This window comes from Rhinoderma darwinii, chromosome 3, assembly GCF_050947455.1.
Source record: "Rhinoderma darwinii isolate aRhiDar2 chromosome 3, aRhiDar2.hap1, whole genome shotgun sequence".
NCBI lineage: Eukaryota > Metazoa > Chordata > Amphibia > Anura > Rhinodermatidae > Rhinoderma > Rhinoderma darwinii.
In genome coordinates, this window is record NC_134689.1 from 250,162,442 (window position 1) to 250,185,283 (window position 22,842).

A 22,842-nucleotide genomic window follows, 5' to 3' on the forward strand; every position below is an offset into this window, starting at 1 on the left:
AGACGGGCCTGTACATGTGCCTTCTTGAGCAGGGGGACCTTGCGGGCACTGCAGGATTTTAATCCATTACGGTGTAATGTGTTACCAATGGTTTCCTTGGTGACTGTGGTCCCAGCTGCCTTGAGATCATTAACAAGTAACCCCCGTGTAGTTTTCGGCTGAGCTCTCACCTTCCTCAGTATCCAGGATACCCCACGAGGTGAGATTTTGCATGGAGCCCCAGATCGATGTCGATTGACAGTCATTTTGTATGTCTTCCATTTTCTTACTATTGCACCAACAGTTGTCTCCTTCTCACCCAGCGTCTTACTTATGGTTTTGTAGCCCATTCCAGCCTTGTGCAGGTCTATGATCTTGTCCCTGACATCCTTAGAAAGCTCTTTGGTCTTGCCCATGTTGTAGAGGTTAGAGTCAGACTGATTAATTGAGTTTGTGGACCGGAGTCTTTTATACAGGTGACCATTTAAGACAGCTGTCTTTAATGCAGGCACCAAGTTGATTTGGAGCGTGTAACTGGTCTGGAGGAGGCTGAACTCCTAATGGTTGGTAGGGGATCAAATACTTATTTCTCTGTGCACAATGCAAATAAATATATATAATTTTGACTATGTGATTTTCTGTTTTTTAAAAAAAATCTAATCTATCTCTCACTGGTAAAATTAACCTAGCCTAAAAATTCTAGACTGTTCATGACTTTGACAGTGGGCAAACTTACAAAATCAGCAAGGGATCAAATACTTATTTCCTTCACTGTATATCGAGAGAGGAATAAAACACAGACAATGCTTGTGTGCTCAAAATACTCCTCTGAGGTTTATTGCCATTCTCAATTACAATTATCATTCAAAAGGGGTGTAGGCTTGAGTTTAACCAATCAGAGGGCAATGTGACCATAACTGTTTCAGCCAAATGCATACAAGGAGAATGTTATATTTGAGCCAATCACACACATACATTACATTTTAAATATGATATAATTATTCATTCGATGCAGACGTCTGGTTTGAACCTGGAGACAAGCATACAATAGAATCCCAATTAGTCTAATGGGCAAATGGAGGTTTTAGGTAATTCTGTCCCGTACATAAGATAAAGAGAAATAATTGCACTTTGTCTAGGCGTTCAACCAGACCGCCATTTGCTAGCGTATCCAAAGCCATAAGAATAATTCAGGCATAATATATTTCTTGCAAACCCAAACAGATATAAGTGGGAGAATATTCATTTACATCTCTGTAATTCGGCTAGCTTGATAATTCATAATTTAATACAGAGAATATAAGCAAATTGACCATCCATCACAAACTCAATAGGGCCCCAACTTAATAATATAATGCCATCTCCAATCTCAGGTTTGGGTATAGGGACACATCAGTGCATTAACAAGTCCTGTACATTTTCATCCTCTTCTGTCTTCTATTCTTCACTGACTGTCGCCCTTCGGGTAACCCACGCAATTGTGGACTCCGACTGTATGGTGGTGTCCAGTGGGTAATTTATTATTACCCTCCTGGTCACCTATCTTCCGCTGTACCTTGAATGCTGCTGACTGGTTCACTCAGATTTTTGACCTTTGCTGTACTTTGACGTTGATGTCAGCAGGATTTGTTATGGTCCTTCTCATCTGTCAGTCACTGTGGCTTGTTAGTGTACATCACCGGGCTGTACACAGCACTTTGTACTGTGAGCCTGGGGTGAGTTCCCTCGTAGACGGTTTAGTGGAGTTTTATTATGACTGCCACAAAACCCTCCGCATCAGCGTCTCTTCCTCCGGCAAGTTGTTTGTCCGCACGGCTACTTAGAATTGTGACGCTGCCGTCGGTTGATGACAAATGCGTTGTATTGGCTCAGGCTGTGCCTGCCGCATTTCCGTGATGGAGTTCATCATGTTAGTCTTTTAGTTCAGGTTTACTGGCACTTGCTGGGAACCCAGCCTTTATAAATAGTTAAAATAAATGCTCGTCTGGTGATAACAACATCTGTATATTCTATTAACCCCTTCAGGACACAGCCTGTTTTGGCCTCGTGGACACAGATGATTTTTTAAAATCTGACGTGTCACTTTATGTGGTAATAACTCTGGAATACTTTTACCTATCCAAGCGATTTCTGAGATTGTTTTCTCGTGACATATTGTACCTTGTTAGTGAAAAAATGGGGTCGATAAATTCAATATCTATTTGTGAAAAACATCAAATTTTAGTGAAAATTTGCGGTTTTCTAAATTTAAATGTATCTGCTTGTAAAACCGATAGTAATATCACACAAAATAGTTACTAGTTAACATCCCCCATATGTCTACTTTATGTTTGCATCGTTTTTTTCACGTCCTTTTATTTTTCTAGGATGTTACGAGGCTTAGAACTTTAGCAGCAATTTCTCACATTTTCAAGAAAGTTTCAAAAGGCTATTTTTTCAGGGACCAGTTCAGTTCTGAAGTGGCTTTGAGGGCCTTCTATATTAGAATGTCCCCATAAATAACCCCATTTTGAAAACCGCACCCCTCAAAGTATTCAAAACCACATTCAGAAAGTATTTTAACCCTTTAGGCGTTTCACAGGAATTACGGCAAAGTAGAGGTGAAATTTACAAATGTCCTTTTTTTTGCCGAAATAAATTTGTATAAATAAAATTCTGTAACACGAACGTTTTACCAGAGAAACGCAACTCAATATTTATTTGCCCAGATTCTGCAGTTTTTAGAAATATCCAACGTGCCTTCGAAGAGCCATAATTTTAATTTTATTTTTTGCCGTTGATAGAGCGGTGTGGCGGCTTATTTTTTGCAGGAGGTGTTGTAGTTTCTATTAGCCCCATTGCGGGCTGAAATTGGAAAAAACTTTGATTCCTCCATTGCTTTTGGGGTTTTGTTAAGTCTTTCACCATGCGGTAACAACGACAACTTTAGTTTTATTCTGCGTCTCAATACGATTACGGTGATACCAAATTTATATAGTTTTTTTTTTTTATATTTTACTACTTTTACAAAGAAAAGACTGTGTTAAAAAAAAAAAAAATAGTTTTGTATCATCACATTCTGACATCCAGAATTTTTTTTATTTTTTGGTCGATTGAGCGATGAGGGCTTATTTTTGGCGGGACGATCTGTAACCTTTTATTTGTACCATTTTATGGTACTTACATCTTCCTGATCACTTTTTATTACATCTTTTTTTAGAGCTATGGTGACCAAAAAACAGCGATTTTTGGCGTTTGTTAAATTCTTTATGTCTTACAGCGTTCACTGTGTGCAATAAATTACGTTTTACTTTATTCTGGGGGTCGGTACGATTACGGCGATACCATATGTATATAGTTTTTTTTATGTTTTGCAGCGTTTGCACAATAAAATTACGTTTCTATAAAATTTATTTTTTGAGACACCATATTCTGAGCCGTAACTTTTTTTATTTTTTAGTCAAGCTGTGGGAGGTTGTTTTTTGCGGGACGGGTTGTAGTTTTTATTTGTACTATTTTGGGATAATTGCGACTTTTTTGATCCCTTTTTATTCTATCTCTTGTGAGTGGGGGTGACCAAAAAATAGCGATTATGACATAGTTTTCTGTTTATTTTGTTTGCGGTGTTCACCGTGCGGAAAAAAACCCATTATAGTTTCATAGTTTGGGTCGTTACGAACGCGGTGATACCAAATATGTGTACTTTTTTAAAAGTTTTTTTTTTTTTTAACCTAGGTAGTGTAACGTATTCCAACTGTCAGTGTGACGTCACAGTTACTCTGACATTAAGTCTACGAGGACCAGCCAGAGGCTGGTCCTGATAGGCTTCCATATATGGCTGACCCAGAGGCCGTTGCCTGGCCTCCGGATGCCATCACAAGCATCAGCAACCCCCACAATTGCATGGGGGCTGCTGATGTGCTACAAACCCCCTAAATGCGGAGATCACAATCAAGCGCCGCATTTAACTAGTTAATTGCCAAAAACAGCGGCGATTAGCCACTGATCGGCAACACTGGAGTGTCAGCTGTCAGGGACAGCTGGCCTCCCAGTTCCCGATGCACACCTTGTCGCCGACCGTGTGCATCATGAACGACACAGTGACTTCCTGTCACTCTGACAGGAAGCCTATCCGGACCAGCCGGTGGTAGGCTTCCGTCCATGGCAGACACGGAGGCCATTGTTTGGCTTCCGCTTGCCATGCTAACTATCAGGAAACCCCGCCATTTCAGACCGGTGTCTGCCGATATGCTAGAAACCCCTAAAATGCGGCGATTGCAACCGATCGCCGCATTTAAGGGGTTCATTTGCCGAAATCCGTGGCAAAGGACCGCTGGCCGGCAAGAGTGGAGTGTCAGCTGTCGGCGACAGCTGACCTCCCGGTTCATGGTGCACACTGTCGCCGACAGTGTGCACCGGAAACAAATCGGTAACTATGCGTCCTCGTGCGGGAAGTAACCTCCCGCGACAACGTATAGTTACTTACTTGTGCGGACAGGGGTTAAAATTGTTCTAAGTACATACAATGACAGGCCCTTAACCCCTTCCCGACATTTGTCGTAAGTATATGACATGGAAAGCCAGTGCTTCACGCAAAATGTCGTATACTTACGACAAATGCATGGCACCGGCTCAGAAGCTGAGTCAGTGCCATCATCCCCGGATGTCAGCTGTATCTGACATCCTTCTGTAACGGCGGGGACCGAGGTTAGCTTCGATCCAAGCCATTAACCCCTTAAATGCAGCCGTCAAAAGCGATCGCTGCATTTTAGGTGTTTGTAGCTCATCGACACCCCAGCAATGAAATCGCCAGGGTGTCGGTGGCTGCAATGGCAACCGGAGGCCTAATACTGGCCTCCCAGTGTGCCTAGCACGGAAAACTTCCAGCCCCCAGGGCTGAAAGGCTTCCGTATACGCCGGCATGATGGCGGCGGCTCAGGAGATGAGCCGGTGTCGTTAGCGGTGGATATCGGCTGTATGTTACAGCTGACATCCACCTGTAACGTCAGCAACCGGAGCTAGCTCCGATCCCGGTCATTAACCCCTCAGATGCAGCGATCGCTGCATCTTTGTGGTTGCTACCAGATCGCTCAGCTGTGCCCTTTTTAAGTAAAAAAAATAAAACACAATCGCCATTTTTCCCTTATCAAGACCTTTATTATTGAAAAAATAAAATAAACCATACATATTTGGTATCGCCTAGACCGTAACGGCCTAGACTATAAAAATATTGTTATTTATTCCATGCGGTGAACAAAAAAAATTCTGAATTTCTCGTTTTTAATCACTTTGCACTACAAAAATGTAAATAAAAAGTGATCAAAAAGTCATATGTATCCAAAAATGGTGCCTATAAAAACTATAGCTCGTTTCGCAAAAAACAAGCCCTCAAAATATTAAGAAGTTTTATGGTTCTCAGAACATGGCGACAGAAAAAAAAAATACATTCTTTTTACAAAAGTAATTTTATTGTGCAAAAAGTTGTAAAACCTAAAAAAATGCTATAAATTAGGTATCGCCAGAATCGTACTGACCCGCAAAATAAAGTTAACTTGTAATTTATAACGCACGGTGAACGCTGTATAAAAAAAAAAACCCTAAAAAAAATTATGCCAGAATTGCTGTTTTTTGGTCACCTTGCCTCTCAAAAAATAGGATAAAAAGTTGCTTGTACTCCAAATTGGTACCAATAATAACTACAGCTCGTTCCACAAAAAAAAACAGCTCTCATACCACTACGTCTTTGAAAAAATATAATTAGTTAAGGCTTCCATAAGTCAGGAAATAAAAAAAAAATATGCAGTTGTGCAGATCAGAGGGGAACATTTCGTCTGTTTCAAGAGGCTATTTATCGGGGCCCTAAAATTAGGGAACCAGGAAGGGGGGCCCAAACATATCTGCTAGAAGCGAGGGTGCCAGTATTATACCAGGACAACACTTCCTAGCAAAATTCCCCAAACTGCAAAGGTGCAGAGTGTGGACCAAAAGGGAGGATAAGTAAAGACACCGTTTATCAGTGCGACACCGGCCTGTGCAGAAATGATTGCTTCACAGCGTAAAACACTTTTATGGATTATTTTATTGTTTACCCCATTATTATACCACCTGACTATGCCCCTGATGTACTCTGCCCAGCTTACATATGCCCCCACTTTATAAATGGAAACACCAGTAATACTCAAACAAAACTACTACCAAGCAAAATATACGCTTCAAAAGCCAAATGGCGCTACCACCCATCTGAGCCCTACAAAATGCCCAAACAGCAGGTTACTTCCGCATATATGGCACCGCCATACCCAGGAGAACCCTTTTAAACATACTTGCCACTGAATTGACATATCTAGGGAAAAATGTGAATTTTTACTTTGCACCATACGCAGCGCATTTATTTATGGAAAAGACCTGTGGGGTGAAAATGCTCACTACACCCCTTAATAAATGCCTTGAGGGGTGTAGTTTCTAAAATGAGGTCACTTCTGGGGGTTTCTTTTATTATTTCCAATCTGAGCCTCTGCAACTGTGAACCAATTCTGTGTAAATCGCCAATTAGGCCTCAATTTTGCACAGTATTCTCTCACTCGCAAATGATTATGGCCCCATGTAGGGTGATTCTAAAACCGGGAAACACAGCATAATAATTAGAGCGCGGTCTTGTTATGGTGGCACAAGCTGGGCACCACATATTGGCATGTCTATTGAAAAATCCAATTTTCACTCTTGCATAAATTAGTGTGCACTCGATATTGCAAACACCTGTGGGGTTAACATGCTCACTAAGCCCCTAGCTGAATACCTTGAGGGGTGTAGTTTCCAAAATGTGGGTCACTTTTGGGGGTTTTCCACTGTTTTGGTCCCACAGGGGTTTTGCAAATGAAACATAGCGACCAGAAACCAATCCAGCAAAATCTGTACTCTGAAAGCCAAATGGCACTCCTTCCCTGCTGAGCCCTGCTGTGTGCCCAAAAATGAGTATATAACCACATATGGGGTATTGCTATACTCGGGAGAAAATTTTTGAGGTAAAGCTACTTCTTATTGAAGAAAAAGGATTGTTTTTATTTTCACTTCCCAATTCTAATAAATTCTATGAAACACCTGTGGGGTCAAAATGATCACTATACCCATAGATGAATTCCTCAAGCGGTGTAGTTTCCTAAATGGAGTAACTTTTTGGGCGTTTTCATTGTTTTGTCCCCTCAGGGGCTCTGCAAATGTGACATGGCCTCCGAAAACCATTCCTTTTAAATTTGAGCTCCAAAAGCCAAATGGCGCACTTTCCCTTCTAAGCCCTGCCGTGTGTCCAAACAGCCGTTTATGACCACATATGGGGTATTGTTTTACTCGGGAGAAATTGATTTTTCTCCTTTAGTCCTTGTGGAAATGAGAAAAAATTAGCTAAACCTACATTTTCTTTCAAAGAATGTAGATTTCCATTTTCACAGCCTACTTCCAATAATTTCTGCAATAAACCTGTAGGGTCAAAATGCTCACTATACCGCTAGATAATTTCCTTAAGGGGTGTAGTTTCCCAAATGGGGTCACTTTTGGGGGATTTCCACTGTTTTGGCACTGCAAGAGCCCTTCAAACACGACATGGTGCCTAAAATATATTCTAATAAAAAGGAGGCCCAAAATCCTCTAGGTGTTCCTTTTGCTTCTGAGGACGGTGCTTCAGTCCATTAGCACACTAGGGCCAAATGTGGGATATTTCCTAAAACTGCAGAATCTGGGCAATAAATATTGAGTTGCATTTCTCTGGTAAAACTTTGTGTTACAAAAAAAATTGATAAAAAATTTCTGCAACAACAAAAAAATTAATTTGTCAATCTCACCTCTACTTTGGTTTAATTCCTGTGAAACGTCTAAAGGGTTAAGAAACTTTCTAAATGCTGTTTTGAATACTTGGAGGGCTGAAGTTTTTAAAATGGGGTGACTTTTTGGAGGTTTCTAATATAAAAAGCCACTTCACAACTGAACTGGCCCCTGTAGAAATAGCCTCTTGAAAATGTGAGAAATTGCTTCTAAAGTTCTAAGCCTTGTAACGTCATAGAAAAAAGGATGTTCAAAAACCGATGCCAATCTTATGTAGACATATGGGGGATGATAATTAGCGACTATTTTGTGTGGTATAACTGCCTGTCTTACAAACCGATACATTCAAATTTAGAAAAATTCACATTTTTGCAATTTTTCGTTAATTTTGGTGTTTTTCACATTTAAATACTGAATGTATCGAGCAAATATTTCCAGTAACAAAGTCCAATGTGTCACGAGAAAACAATCTCAGAATGGCTTGGATAGGTTAAAGCATTCCGAAGTTATTACCACATAAAGTGAAACCTGTCGGATTTGAAAAATGAGGCTGTCATGAAGGTCAAAAGTGGCTAAAGAGGGAAGGGGTTAAACTAAATCAAATAAACACCTTTATAGAAGAAAAACTTCTCTGTCCCACTGGACAAGGCACCTAGAAAATATGTAGTTCCTGGGTTCATTTTATTTTGCACTCCGTGTTACTCTTCAGTAGGACTTATACCTTGTTCTGTACTGATTACCTGCAATGGCTTCTACCCACAGAAATATATATATTTTTTTTACCTACTCTAAAATTCATTAATACCCTTATCATAAACCTAATATCTTAGGAAGCTAAAAACAACTTGTTTTACCTGGTAAGGTCTCTTTGTGGGAGTCGGGTATGATTAATAAGGTTGGCACCAACCAGTCTGCCAGCACTGTTCTGTAGGCAAATCAAACAGCTGTAACAGAATTTAGCAGTAACAGCTGTAAAACCTGGGACATACCTATTAGATCTTACCAAATCGATCTTTGCAGTCTTGAGGGCATATGTGGGGTCACATACCATCAATCTAAGTGCCATCAAGAGTGCCTTGGGCGCTACCGGTTTACCTTCCTTATATCTCCACATTCCATTAGAACCTGGTTTTCACGCCTTCTGTTCCCAGTTGGATACTTCTTGTGGAGAACAGTCTTTTCATCGCATAATCATTAATTGATCTTAATCAGATAATTCAATTGAAGAGAAACATTAACAATGACATCTTTACTTAAACATTCACATTGGGCAGTAACTAAAAATGATACATACAAACTGATTTTTCTTTTTATATATGCACAGGATTTTATCAAACATCTGGTTTAATCCTCAACAAAACTAATACTGTGCAATGGGACTCTACTTCCACTGAGAAGTTATCATTTTAATTCTAACACTGACACATGCCTCCAATAGTCCAATTCTAAGGCTGTGTTCACACGGAGTTTTTTGCAGGAGGAAAATTCCTCCTGCAAAAACTGCTCCAGTAGGTTTTTACATAGTGGTTTGCCAAAAACTCGTCAAAACACTCGTCGAGGTTTTTTTTTCCTCTTTCTGACTGATTGAAATGGGGTTTTGGAGGTGGAAACCGCCTCAAGATGGGTCATGACCCTTCTTTTTTACCGCGACGCGTTTTTTTTACTTGCGCTAAAAAAACTCGTCCAACTCCCATTGAAATCAATGGGAGGCATTTTCGGGGGGCGTTTGAGGAGTTTTTTGGCGCGGTTTCCGAGTCAAAAAACTCGTCAAAAAACTCTGTGTGAACATGGCCTAAGGCATGCTGATCTAGAACTTTACATAAACGTAACCTCCGTATTTAATATTCTCACAACACTTCTTGAATATTGTTATCAAACAAACTAAATTTGGGATTGCGTCTAGAGAGCTGCTAATATCTTAGTCATTGTACAAACACCAGTTCAATACTTGGGATAAGCTTTGTTCCCCTGTCACTACACACAACTTCTGCAGTGGGGAAAATACTGGCCAGGCTTCAGGCCACCCTGAGAACAAGTCTACACATACGAGCACATTTTCATACACGCCTACCTCCGGGAGTTGTATGTTCTGCAGTCACTGGAACGGGTAATCTGGTCAGGGTGCACTTTTCATCGGTACCTTTGCTGTTTTACTTATGTCGTGCCATGCGCATATCGTGCAGGCTGCTGCAAACCTAGTGGTGGCATTATTGAATCCAGGGACAAGCCAATTTGCTGACACTTGGCTACACATTCTCTCCTTGCCAGGTCTGTCATTTCTTGCACTCTCAATTTGCTTACCCGATGATCCAACAAAGGTCCTACTACCAATGGGCCCATAATCGTGGGCGATGTTATAAGCGTACCTAGAGTCAGTGTAAATGTTGTCTGTCTTACCTTTTGCCAAGTTACAAGCCTCAGTGAGCACCTCCATCTCCGCTTCTTGAGATGAACAAGAAGGTGGGAGTCGTTTCTGGATGATTTACATTTTGCATCGTGACTACCGTGTATACTGTCTTGTACATACTTTTTATATTGAAATATCTCTACATTACAAATTTGCATTGGAAACCGATGTTGCATATAGATAAACTATTTCAAAAGGGTGGAGTCTTATTTTTCCACACTTATCTGATAATCCAGAACACTTGTAAACCCCAACCCCATTAGGTCCTGTAAATACCTGATTAATACCACTAACAAACAAAAAAACTGTTTTACTAAAATCTGGCATAAAACTAAGAATGTTTAGGCAATTTTCACCTCCTTCCCATCTAAATCTATAAAGACTCATCTGTGAGTGACGTCCCCTCGGCCTCCTGTACAGATTTGGTGGAGGTGAATGGTCTCTTACACAATACCTCATATTGAGTGGTGACTACAACACAGCATACCCAGTGCCATATTTACCATTCTGTAAGGATCTGGAACCATCTACACAGAAAAACTCAAAATCTGGGTTACTCAAGCACATTTAATCTTGATTACTCATTGTGGTCTCATACACAATTTGTAGACCACCTAGAACCAAATTCATTAATTCAAAACCAAACAAAATTGTGCGTTGTCACTGAGACGTACCTGCTCAGTATCATCACTACTCCCCCTTTTTGGACTCTGCGGAAGTAATGTAGCAGGGTTCAAAACTACATATCTCAAGATAGTGAGGTTTGGCACTCTAACTGGGGCCACTAGTTTGGCCCACCGGCCGTACACAATAGCCAAGAACAAAAATGACTTTTCCCTGATAAAACTACATTTGATCTTTTAAATACCTTGCAACCATTTACTTTAAAAACATCATACATTTTCAAAAATAACATTTAGGCAGTACTATAGCACTTGTCTGCATGTGTAAAAACAAAAATAACCATTATAGTTCTTTATCCAGTAAAATAGAGAATAATATATCTGTTAATATTAATTACTGCAAAACAATAAACTGTGTGTGGGAGTAGGGAACAGTACATTTTCAAGACCCTGTGTCTCAATATATATATTTTAATTAATTTCAAAACATGACAACATTAAATCTTATCATAACCTAACACATGAATATATAACACAGCACATTCCACAGTCCATATTTTGTATCTTTTATGCAGACATTGAGCTTGCTGTAATATTTTACTCACTCTGTACTTACGGGCAACAGCACATGTGTAGAGATAAGACCCATTCCTTTACACAGAAGAGAGGATCTGATTATAACTCTAATTATTTAACCCCATACACAAACACACAAAAAATATGTACACAGTACCGCTGTTAAGAATAAGAGCATGCAGTATAGATCTAAAATTGATATTATGGCCACTAGTCTCATCAGACTTCACACATGTTACACATCACACACATGTCTCACACATCACACATCCCTTGTTCTGACCCACATTAGTCACTGCAATGTACCTGGCTGCTCCGTATTCTTCACTCTTCCTATCAAAATGTACACCTGTATTCAAATTTTTCTCACATCAACTTACTTTTAAGCTCCTGTAATCACTTACTTTGTCGTTTTTAAATTTCGCCTAGTTAATTGAGTTGACTCCTGGCCATCCACTATCCCTTTTTCATCTCTCCACAGACTATTCTATGTATCACATGCAAACAACCATCTTACCGGCATACCAGCCTTTTCAACAATTTTTTTACAGTGTTATTTTGCCTTCACGTTCTTCCAATGTTAAAGTCCAACTTCCATCAGTTTTTTAACGTTCTTTACAATTACAGCCTCAGCTCTTTTGGATCTTTCTACTATAATGATGCCCCGGGACCCATGCCCCAAGGCTGTCCCGCATTTTTGTCTCACTTTCTCCTGACCCCATGGTCTGAGGGCAGTAGGGTGATCTCCGGTAAATCCCATATCTCCAGGCAAACTGGCCTAGTCTGCTGACTGTTATCTCCGACCAGTCTATCTTGCCTAGATTCAGACTAGACTACTTTACCAATAAGATCTCAAAAGTCGTACCTGCAGACATTCTAGCAGTGGGGTATCCTTTCCTCAGATCCCTCACTGTTTTGAAGTTCAAGAACAGACAAAATGCTGCCAATCAACAATTGCAAGAGCAAATTCTTCAACACAATCGACATTTGTGAACCTCCATTAAATCAATCGTTCATTTCAAACGTCTACAAACTCCTTCTGCCGGGGTATAGCTTTTGGTTCATACAGCCAGTGATGTATTTTGGTGATTTCTTTAGGGGCCCTGAGTGTGAACCAATACCAATGTCCTTCACTGTAATTTGTGTAGGTAGTTATACTACTACAACACAGATGGCAATTGGGGTATGTGTCAGGGTTGTTCATTGAACACAGGTTGTTATTTTACAACGGTATTCAATCCGGCAGTCTGATGTTATACTACTACAGACTTCTTGATTATTATACTACAACGAAGTTTATACCCGATTATCAAATGCGTACTAGAAATCAGTCTGTACTGATTCCCACCGTATGCCAGTCTGACAATGCATACAACTGGTAGTTTTTTTTTTTAAGGAACCCTTACACATATCACAATCTGGCATTGGGCTAGGAGCATATCAATGGTTGCTCAATACAACTTTCAAAAGTTTTCCCTGTTTCACAGGGTTCCACGTTATCAGGACTTAACCGTAGAAGCCCTTGTGGTACTACAGGATATTACTTACAAATAACCAACTTTTCTGTCACCTACAGACAGTCAGTACCTCGACACTATCTCCGACCAAAGGGCTAACAGGATAACTTTTTGATCCTTAACAATTTCACACATTAGCTAAATCACAAATGACACACTACAACAGAGCAGCACAAGTTGTTGTTTTTTTTTCTCACTGTCCAAGCTGCAATCCTTTCATTTCAAATCTTCACATGTAAGTTACAACTCTGTTCAACCATGTGCTACGTCACTGCATTCTAAAGGGGGGAGCATCACTCCTCACAACTTATTGTGATTAACAAGTTAATTGCTGGCAAAAATCTCACGTCCTTCATATCAACAATTCAAGATTTTACACATCAACAACTCAAGATCACGTACGCACCTGCAATCTCTCATCACACAAAAAGTTTCAACCTACCTTTTTGGATCCATCCTTTCATACCATTACTGGATAAAGTGCCCCGTCCAGAAGATGTGATGTCATGACAGCGGGTCCAAGGCTTATGCAGTACATGTGTTAAGGTTGTTTAAGAATATGCTCCTTACCTACTGCGTTTTTTTTTAATTCACAAATGTAAAGCCCGACCTCTCGTGACATCTGTCGGACGAGCAATCTCCCAGGTTTCCCGGCACCATTACTGTTGTGGAAGTCAATGGCTCAACATATATTCGACTGAAATTTAGACGAGTGTTCCAACAGACACTCACGCCATGAACTTTATCCAACATCCTATTCAGGATAAAACACAGACATTGCTTGTATGCTAAAAATACTCCTCTGAGGTTTATTGCCAAACTCCATTACAATGATATTCAAAAGGGTGTAGGCATGAGGTTAACCAATCAGAGGCAATGTGACAATAACTCTGATTCAGCCAATAGCATACAATGAGAATATTTTATGTTTGAGCCAATCACACACATACTTTTACATTTTAAATATAATATAATTCTTCATTAGATGCTGACATCCGGATTGCACCTGGAGACAAGCATACAATAGAATGCTTATTAGTCTCATGGGCAAATAGAGGTTTTAGGGAGTTCTGTTCCCGTACATAAGATAAAGAGAAATAATTGCACTTTGGGCGTTCAACCAGACCGCCATTTGCTAGCATATCAAAGGTGATAAGAATAATTCACAGAGAGAAAATATTTCTTGCAAACCCAAGCAGAAATAAGTGGGAGAAAGTTCATTTGAAAATGGAGAATACATCACTGTGTAATTCAGCATGCTTGATAATTCATAATCTTATTTAATACAGAGAATATAAGCAAATTGGCCATCCACCACCAGATGGGAAGGCATGTTGCAGAATGCTGTGGCAGCCATGCTGGTTAAGTGTTCCTTGAATTTTGAATAAATCACCAACCGTGTCACCAGCAAAGCAGCACCACCACGCTATTACACCTCCTTTCTAATGCGTCGCGGTGGGAAACACACATTTAGAAACCATTCACTCGCCTTTCTGTGTCTCACAAAGACATAGCGGTTGGAACCAAAAATCTCACATTTCTATTTATTAGACCAACTTACAGATTTCCACTGGTCTAATGTCCATTTGTTGTGTTTCATGGCCGAAGGAATGCTCTTGTTGTTCCTCAGTAATGGCTTCTTTGCAGCAATTCAACCATGAAGTCCTGATTCCTGCAGTCTCTGAATAGTTGATGTTGAGATATGTCTGGTACTTGATCTCTGTGAATTATTTGTGTGGGCTCTAATCTGAGGGGCTGTTAATTTTGCTAATTAAGAGCCTGGTAACTCAAATTAATTTATCATCTTCAACAGAGGAAACTCTTGGCCTTCCTTTTCTGGGGTGGCCTCATGAGAGCCAGTTTCATCCTAGCGTTTCATGGTTTTCACCACTGCACTTGAGGATACCTTCATAGTTATTGAAATTTTACGGATTGACTGACCTTCATGTCTTGGAGTTTGTTCACACGCTGTGTTCAGGCGTATTGCGGGGCGCAAATGCCCCCGAAATAAGCCAGGAAAAACGGTAGCTGAACGCCTACAAACATCTGCCCGTTGAAATCAATGGGAAAAACCGCATTTACTTCATATGGGGTGCCTTTTTATGTCGCTGTTAAAAAAACAAAAAAACAGCGCCTAAATGATGCTCCATAAAAAGTAGCACTTAAAGGGAACCTGTCACCAGCATTTCACCTATTAAACCAGCACTACCTGGTGGTAGTGGGTGAAAAATCATTCCTGTATAACCTATAATTGTCTTCTTTGTCCGCTCTGTAGCTTTAGTATTCAGTTTTTTAGTGTTCTCTAACCGTATGCTAATGAGCAGAAAAGAGTCAGATCTTCATTTGAAAAGAGTCAGATCTTCATTTGAAAAGAGTCAGATCTTCATTTGAAAAGAGTCAGATCTTCATTTGAAAAGAGTCATATCTTCATTCCTCAAATCTTTCCGAGTTTACCCCGCCTCCTTACTTTTGATTGACAGCTCTTTGCCTTACCCCAGCACACAAAATCCCGCGCTTGTGCATTAATGTCCTCTTCTGGTGTGTGCGCACAAAGGGACACCGGATTATTACGATAAAAGGCGCAAAATGTTTGCAGGCCGTTATTTACAGTCGGAGAAGGAGTTTAGGAGAGGGAATAACGGCAATGAACTTTTGATAACAGCGGCCAGTGAGGGATAAGTAAAGTTCAATAGGTGAAATGCTGGTGACAGGTTCCCTTTAACTTCTTGAGGCAGATTTTTGGAGCCGATTTGCCATTGAACGCTATATGAAAAATGCTTCAAATTAAAAGCTTTATTTGCAGCTTCAAAAACGGCTGAAAATCGTCGGCTGTTTTCTCTGAAAACTCAGTGTGTGAACATACCCTTAAAGTAATGATGGACTGTCGTTTCTCTGTACTTGAGTAGTTCTTGCCATAATGTGGATTGGATTACTTGAATAGGGCTAAACACTGTATGGAACTGTGTACCAAACCTACCTCTGCACAACACAACTGATGGTCTCAAACACATGAATGCAAGAAATTCGTCAAATTCAGGGTATGTGCACACACACTAATTACGTCCGTAATTGACGGACGTATTTCGGCCGCAAGTCCCGGACCGAACACAGTGCAGGGAGCCGGGCTCCTAGCATCATACTTATGTACGATGCTAGGAGTCCCTGCCTCGCTGCAGGACAACTGTCCCGTACTGTAATCATGGTTTCAGTACGGGACAGTTGTCCTGCAGCGAGGCAGGGACTCCTAGCATCGTACATAAGTATGATGCTAGGAGCCCGGCTCCCTGCACTGTGTTCGGTCCGGGACTTGCGGCCGAAATACGTCCGTCAATTACGGACGTAATTAGTGTGTGTGCACATACCCTAACTCTTGACAAGACATACTTGTTAACTAAAAAACATTCCAGGTGACTGCCTCATGAAGCTGATTGAGAGAATACCAAGAGTGCAAAGCTGTCATCAAATCAAAAGGGGCCACTTTGAAGGATCTAAAACAAAAAACAAACTCTGGTTTGTTTAACATTTTTTTGTTCTTTTTTTGTTTACCACTTAATTTAATGTATTTCAGTAGAACGTGTATTTGATCTGCTCCTTTTTAAGCCCTCCCTCAGGCAGGCCTTAATAGGAGCACAAAGCTGGCAGACCTCAGGGGCCTTCATTAGGCCCCTAGGCTGGCATGACAAAAATCGGCACCCGGCTATCGCCTCACAGGGGGATTTGATCCCAGCAGTTAGAGCAGGATGGGCAGATGTAATATACAGCTGGAATGGGGCAAGCTAGGATTTTATCAAACCGCAGTAGGCTCTCAAAATATCACTGTGTACGCCTGTTGTTTGCAAATGGAAATTTATTGCTTTGTGTAAACCTGGCCAAAAGAACGTGTAAAGTAGTCAGTGGAACTGGTTGGAGGCAGTTTCTACTTGCCCAACTAGATGTAAGAGATCCACGCAGCGGAGATGAATTAAACTGAAACCCATCTGTATAGAAACAATATGTCCGTGTGAATCACACACTTGATGCCACATGTGATCAGCAATTCTGTTCTGTGCGGTCCATGGATGATCCACATTATGCTTTATTGCTTATCATTCAGAAATAAACAGAGGTGCCCTCAGAAATATCTGGGCCCCATACAAGAAAATGGCCAGGGCCTATTATGCTCATCAACCTCCAGCTCTACCGATTTTGAAATAAAGGGGAATAATATGATCTTTCTGCAGGCTCTAAGGTCCATACTACATACAGTGATTGACCAAATTGTGGACGCTTGCAAATGTTCATGTTTTGCAACGTTGCATGCTTATGTTTATATATTTGAAATATAATTTAATGCTGAACTCCATGCTAAAAAAACGAAAATTAAAGATCTGCAATACAAAAAAAATGATGCTGCGAATACTGTAATCATGATAAATACTACAATCAAAAATATTTCAGTATTCAGTAGGGTAGCCTGTAATAATCATGTTGATGGCTGCTCAGTTTTGCAAGAAAAACTGCATCATCAGCAAAAATTGTGTGGCCAGTTAACCACCTGTTTGAAAATCCCACCCAACGCATGGGGCATGGTTTCGGCTGCATTTGGCTGCCGCAATGTGGGAATGTGCAGAAGCAAAATTAGGCCACGCCCTTTGAATGAAAGCAGAATTGTCACTTTATGCTTCCCTGTCTGCGGTCCTCATAAAGAAGTGTGCCATCACTTCAGTAATGCTGCGTAGTTTAGGAGTATTTAGGTTTTATACCTACTGTGTGCGGCCAGCTCCAGAGGCTCACGTCTATTATGCACAATAATAGGGTGAAATGCGTCAATCAGTGGCTGAAGGGCTGAATATGTGCATATACTTTGACACATGCCCCTGGAACTGCCCGGGTACTGCAAGTAAAATTGAAAATACTCCTAAATATTACTAAAGCGATTACACGCTGAAATCAGCATGCCTGTCACTCCTTTATGCCGCCCTCAGACAGTCCGCATAAAGCAATGTGAGATCCGCTTTTTAAGCCCACCTGCTGAAACATGGAATATACCAACAGTTTGCTTCAGAAGCCTTTGCAGACTGAAAGATGGGCGAGTGTTTAAATTTGTCCTCGTGTATTTCTAGGGTTTGTTTGTTCCTGCCTCTCCACGAGTTGTTCTTTAAGCCATCATTACATCAAAAGTTTGAGAATCCATTTTCCTAACCTAAAAATTTTTAATGAATAATTTTAGCACTCCAGGTTCCTTAAAGAGGCTCTGTCACCAAATTTTGCAACCCCGATCTGCTATTGCAGCAGATCGGCGCTGCAATGTAGATTACAGTAACGTTTTTATTTTTAAAAAACGAGCATTTTTGGCCAAGTTATGACCATTTTTGTATTTATGCAAATGAGGCTTGCTAAAGTCCAAGTGGGCGTGTTTAAAGTAAAAGTCCAACTGGGCGTGTATTATGTGTGTTACATCTGGGCGTGTTTACTTCTTTTACTAGCTGGGCATTCTGACGAGAAGTATCATCCACTTCTCTACACAACACCCAGCTTCTGGCAGTGCAGACACACAGCGTGTTCTCGAGAGATCACGCTGTGACGTCACTCACTTCCTGCCCCAGGTCCTGCATCGTGTCGGACGAGCGACGACACATCGGCACCAGAGGCTACAGTTGATTCTGCAGCAGCATCGGCGTTTGCAGGTAAGTCGATGTAGCTACTTACCTGCTGATGCTGCTGCAGAATCAACTGTAGCCTCTGGTGCCGATGTGGCCGACACGATGCAGGACCTGGGGCAGGAAGTGAGTGACGTCACAGCGTGATCTCTCGAACACGCCGTGTGTCTGCACTGCCAGAAGCTGGGCGTTCTGAAGAGAAGTGGATGATACTTCTCGTCAGAACGCCCAGCTAGTAAAAGAAGTAAACACGCCCAGATGTAACACACATAATACACGCCCAGTTGTACTTTTACTGTAAACACGCCCAGTTGTACTTTTGCAAGCCTCATTTGCATAAATACAAAAATGGTCATAACTTGGCCAAAAATGCTCGTTTTTTAAAAATAAAAACGTTACTGTAATCTACATTGCAGCGCCGATCTGCTGCAATAGCAGATAGGGGTTGCAAAATCTGGTGACAGAGCCTCTTTAATACATTGAGGCACCCTCCGCCATTTAATAGTCTGAGTGATTGCCACTTCTCCTCCCTCTCTCAACAATTTGAATGTGGCGCCCCTCCTTAACTTTCAGTCCATGAAAAACTTGAAACTTTTTTTTTCCCCCCCAATATCATATAATGCATGGATTCATATAGTCACTAATAGATGTAATTTTGGTAGAAATACTGTGAAATATCAGATTTTTACAACCCTTGTACGATTTATACAGTTCTTGGTTATGTATCGATATTCTAGAATTGTGTAACGTTTACAATGTATTGTGTGGTGTTAACACTAAAAGCGTGTATAAAGCAAATATTTAAAGATGAGACGATAAATGTAGCGAACCAGATCAAGAATTCAGTTTATATTTATGTAAATTGACATAATACTATTTTGTGTTTTTTATTAGAGTGAATTGGATGTACCATTTAAAGTAAAGGCTGGACAGATAGGTATGTAAAATAGATATTGCCTTTTTATGAAACTTAAAATCTAGCTTTTTTTAAAAAAAAAAAGTGCTTGATCGTTCTTCTTGAATTTACCGTTTACGTCTATCCTAGATGTTATGGATCCCCTGTTAAAAAAAAAAAAAAAAAAAATATAAAAACCATTGCAGTAGCTCCTTCATAGTTTTATGCTTCCATATATTCCAAGTTATGATTTGCTTTGATGTAATATATGCTATCTTAATTAAAGATTTTCTACTATTGCTTGGACGTGATTTTTTTTTTAGCCTTGAGGCTCTGTCACCACATAAGTGGCCTATATTGTACATGATGTGATCGGCGCTGTAATGTAGATTACAGCAGTGGTTTTTTTATTTAGAAAAACAATAATTTTTGACTGAGTTATGACCTATATTAGCTTTATACTAATAAGTTTCTCAATGGAGAACTGGGCGTGTTTTACTATATGACCAAGTGGGCGTTGTACAGAGGAGTGTATGACGCTGACCAATCAGCGTCATACACTTCTCTCCATTCATTTACTGCAGATAGCGATATATCTATATCGCTATTTGCAGTCACATAAACACACTATAACGCTACTCATGTGTCATGACAATGAATATACATTACCTACAGCCAGGACGTGATGTGTATTCATTCTCCTGACCACTCCTGTAGCGTCTCTGTGATGCACAGCGAGATCTCGCTGTGAATGACCGTTTACAGCGTAATCTCGCGAGACTACGCCTGCTGTGCTGTAAATCACAGACGCTACAGAAGTGGTCAGGAGAAGGAATACACCTCACGTCCTGGCTGGAGGTAATGTATATTCATTGTCATGACACATGAGTAGCGTTATAGTGTGTTTATGTGACTGCAAATAGCGATATAGCTATATCTCTATCTGCAGTGTAAATGAATGGAGAGAAGTGTATGACGCTGATTGGTCAGCGTCATACACTCCTCTGTATAACGCCCACTTGGTCATATAGTAAAACACGCCCAGTTGTCCATTGAGAAACTCATTAGCATAAAGCTAATATAGGTCATAACTCAGTCAAAAATTGTTTTTCTAAATAAAAAAAACACTGCTGTAATCTACATTACAGTGCCGATCACATAATATACAATATAGGGAATTTATAATCTGGTGACAGAGCCTCTTTAAAGAGGTTTTCCCTTCAGGGATGTTTGATATATCCACAGGATATGTCATAAATGTCAGATGTGGGTCCCACCTCTGGGACCTGCACCTATCTCTAGAGAGGGGCCCCCTAAACTACCGTTCTAGAGATAGATGCGGGTCCCACCTCTGGGACTCTCACCTATCTGACATTTCTGACATATCCTGTGGGTATGTCATACATGTCCCTAATGGGGAAAACTCCTTTAAAGGGAATCTGTCAGCAGTTTTTACCCCTCAAAACTGCTGAAAGCTCTATGTGGAGGACTGGTGCAGTCATCGCTAGTCCCATGTGCAATGTTCCCTGGTTTTTGCACCCCATTCTCCCTATCCCCTCGCAACTGTTTTGTATAACGGTTCTAGTGGTATCCTGACAGGGGAGTGGCTGGGGTGCGACGAGTGAAGAGATTCCAGAGCACTTGCGATTATGAAGTCTGGAACATTAAAACCTTGATATCTCGGTCATGCAATCTGCATGACCATCACCCCAGCTGTGATTACACCGCTCTTCCCATCCTCCTATATAGCGCGGTCAGCAGTTTTTAAGGGGTAAAATATGCTGACCGGTTCCCCTCAATTAGGCCCCATGCACACGACCGCAAAAAACCTCAGTTTTTGCGGACCGCAATTGCGGTCCGCAAAAACGGAGCCATTCACTTTCATTGAACACTGACACCTTTCCGTAGCACTACGGAAGGGTGTCAGTGCCGTGGAAATGTTCCGGGAATTATGGAACATGTCCGTTCTTTCGCATTTTGCGGGTCGTGCTCCCATACTTTTGTATAGGAGCACGGCCCGAAAATGCGGCTGTCAGTCAGCGGCCGGCTGTGCCCGCAATCGCGGGCCGTGACTGCGGGCACGGTCGTGTGCATGGGGCCTGACAGACTCATTATCTGACTTATTGTCTTCAGTATAAAACTGTATACAATTTCTATTGATATTAATCTGGTTGACCACCATATATAATACTGTGTGTTCTGAACAGTGGGTTAGTGAGATATATGCCAGTTACTAGTGTTCAGAAGTGCTACGCCATTTTATTGCATTTTGACCCACTGCCCCCTGGTTATCCAGGTCTTATCACTGCTCAGGGGCACCTGACGCTTCCCTTTGCATCAGAGTCTCTGATTGTAACGCACTGCGTCTGCGCTAGTTTCCTGGTGCGCAATGGTAGATGAACGGGTTATTGAAAAATACATTAACTTTTCTTTACTTTAAAGACTATGGATAACTTGAGATAAGAAAAATAATTGTAAACGTTTTTTTCCTTTGTTTTTATAAATGTTATCTTCTCGTATAAATCACACCCCCACCCTTCCCTCCTCAGGACACCGGAAGGTAATGGAAAGGAAAAAAAAAGCCCAATAAATAAAGGAAACATTGGCTTTAACCATTACCTTCCAAACCCAACCATTTTATTTTATTTTTTAAGATCATTGATTATTTAGGATCTTTTTGTTGGCTTATTTCCTTTTTCCAGCTTTACTAAAAGGTTAACAGATCTGGTCCACTATGACGATGTCTCTTGAAAATCCAATTCGCCGATAGCAATTTTTCTGTTGTGTAGAATAGTTGTCCAATTGCTTACTTCTGAAATATATTGATTTTTAATATGGACATTTCTCTCAAAGTACAGACTGGAATATCCACTGGGACATCATACTAGTTATAAATTTTGCTTATGATCTTAGACCGATATCTGAAAAATTTCCGGCACCGCCTAGAGAGGTGGAGCATATGTGCTTCTCCCGTTCCACATCTAAGACACAAATCCACGCAATCTGTGCATTGAACTTTTGCATTAATTTAGGAGAATAATAAATTCTGTGTACATTATTGAACTGAGACTTAGGCCCCCTGCACACGACCGTAAAAATTCTCTAATTGCCAACCGTAATACGGTCCCCAATTACGGACCCATACTGTTCTATTGGCCGCGGACACCTTTACGTATTGCTTTGGATAGGTGTCTGTGCCGTAGAACTGTACCGCAAAAGATAGAACATGTCCTATCTTTTGCTTTTTGTGGGCCGCATTCCCATACTATGTATGGGAGCACGGGCCGAAAGTCCAGGCGGCTGTCCGCGTTAGCCGTGCCCGCAATCGCGTCCTGTAATTACGGGCACGGCCATGTGCATGAGTCCATACCATATGCAAAATCTTTAGACACTGCAGATGACTGAAAAGTAT

The 22,842-nt window shown here is 40.8% G+C and overlaps 1 protein-coding gene across 6 annotated transcripts in view; it reads left to right on the plus strand.

Moving 5' to 3' along the window:
* VPS13C (vacuolar protein sorting 13 homolog C) overlaps positions 1-22,842 on the plus strand; it is a 396,337-nt gene that overhangs the window by 15,509 nt on the left and 357,986 nt on the right. For all 6 annotated transcript variants that reach the window (XM_075857708.1, XM_075857702.1, XM_075857703.1 and 3 more), the window contains exon 3: positions 19,430-19,472. In XM_075857708.1, coding sequence (XP_075713823.1) covers positions 19,430-19,472 — 43 coding nt within the window. The remainder of the gene's footprint in view (positions 1-19,429; positions 19,473-22,842) is intronic.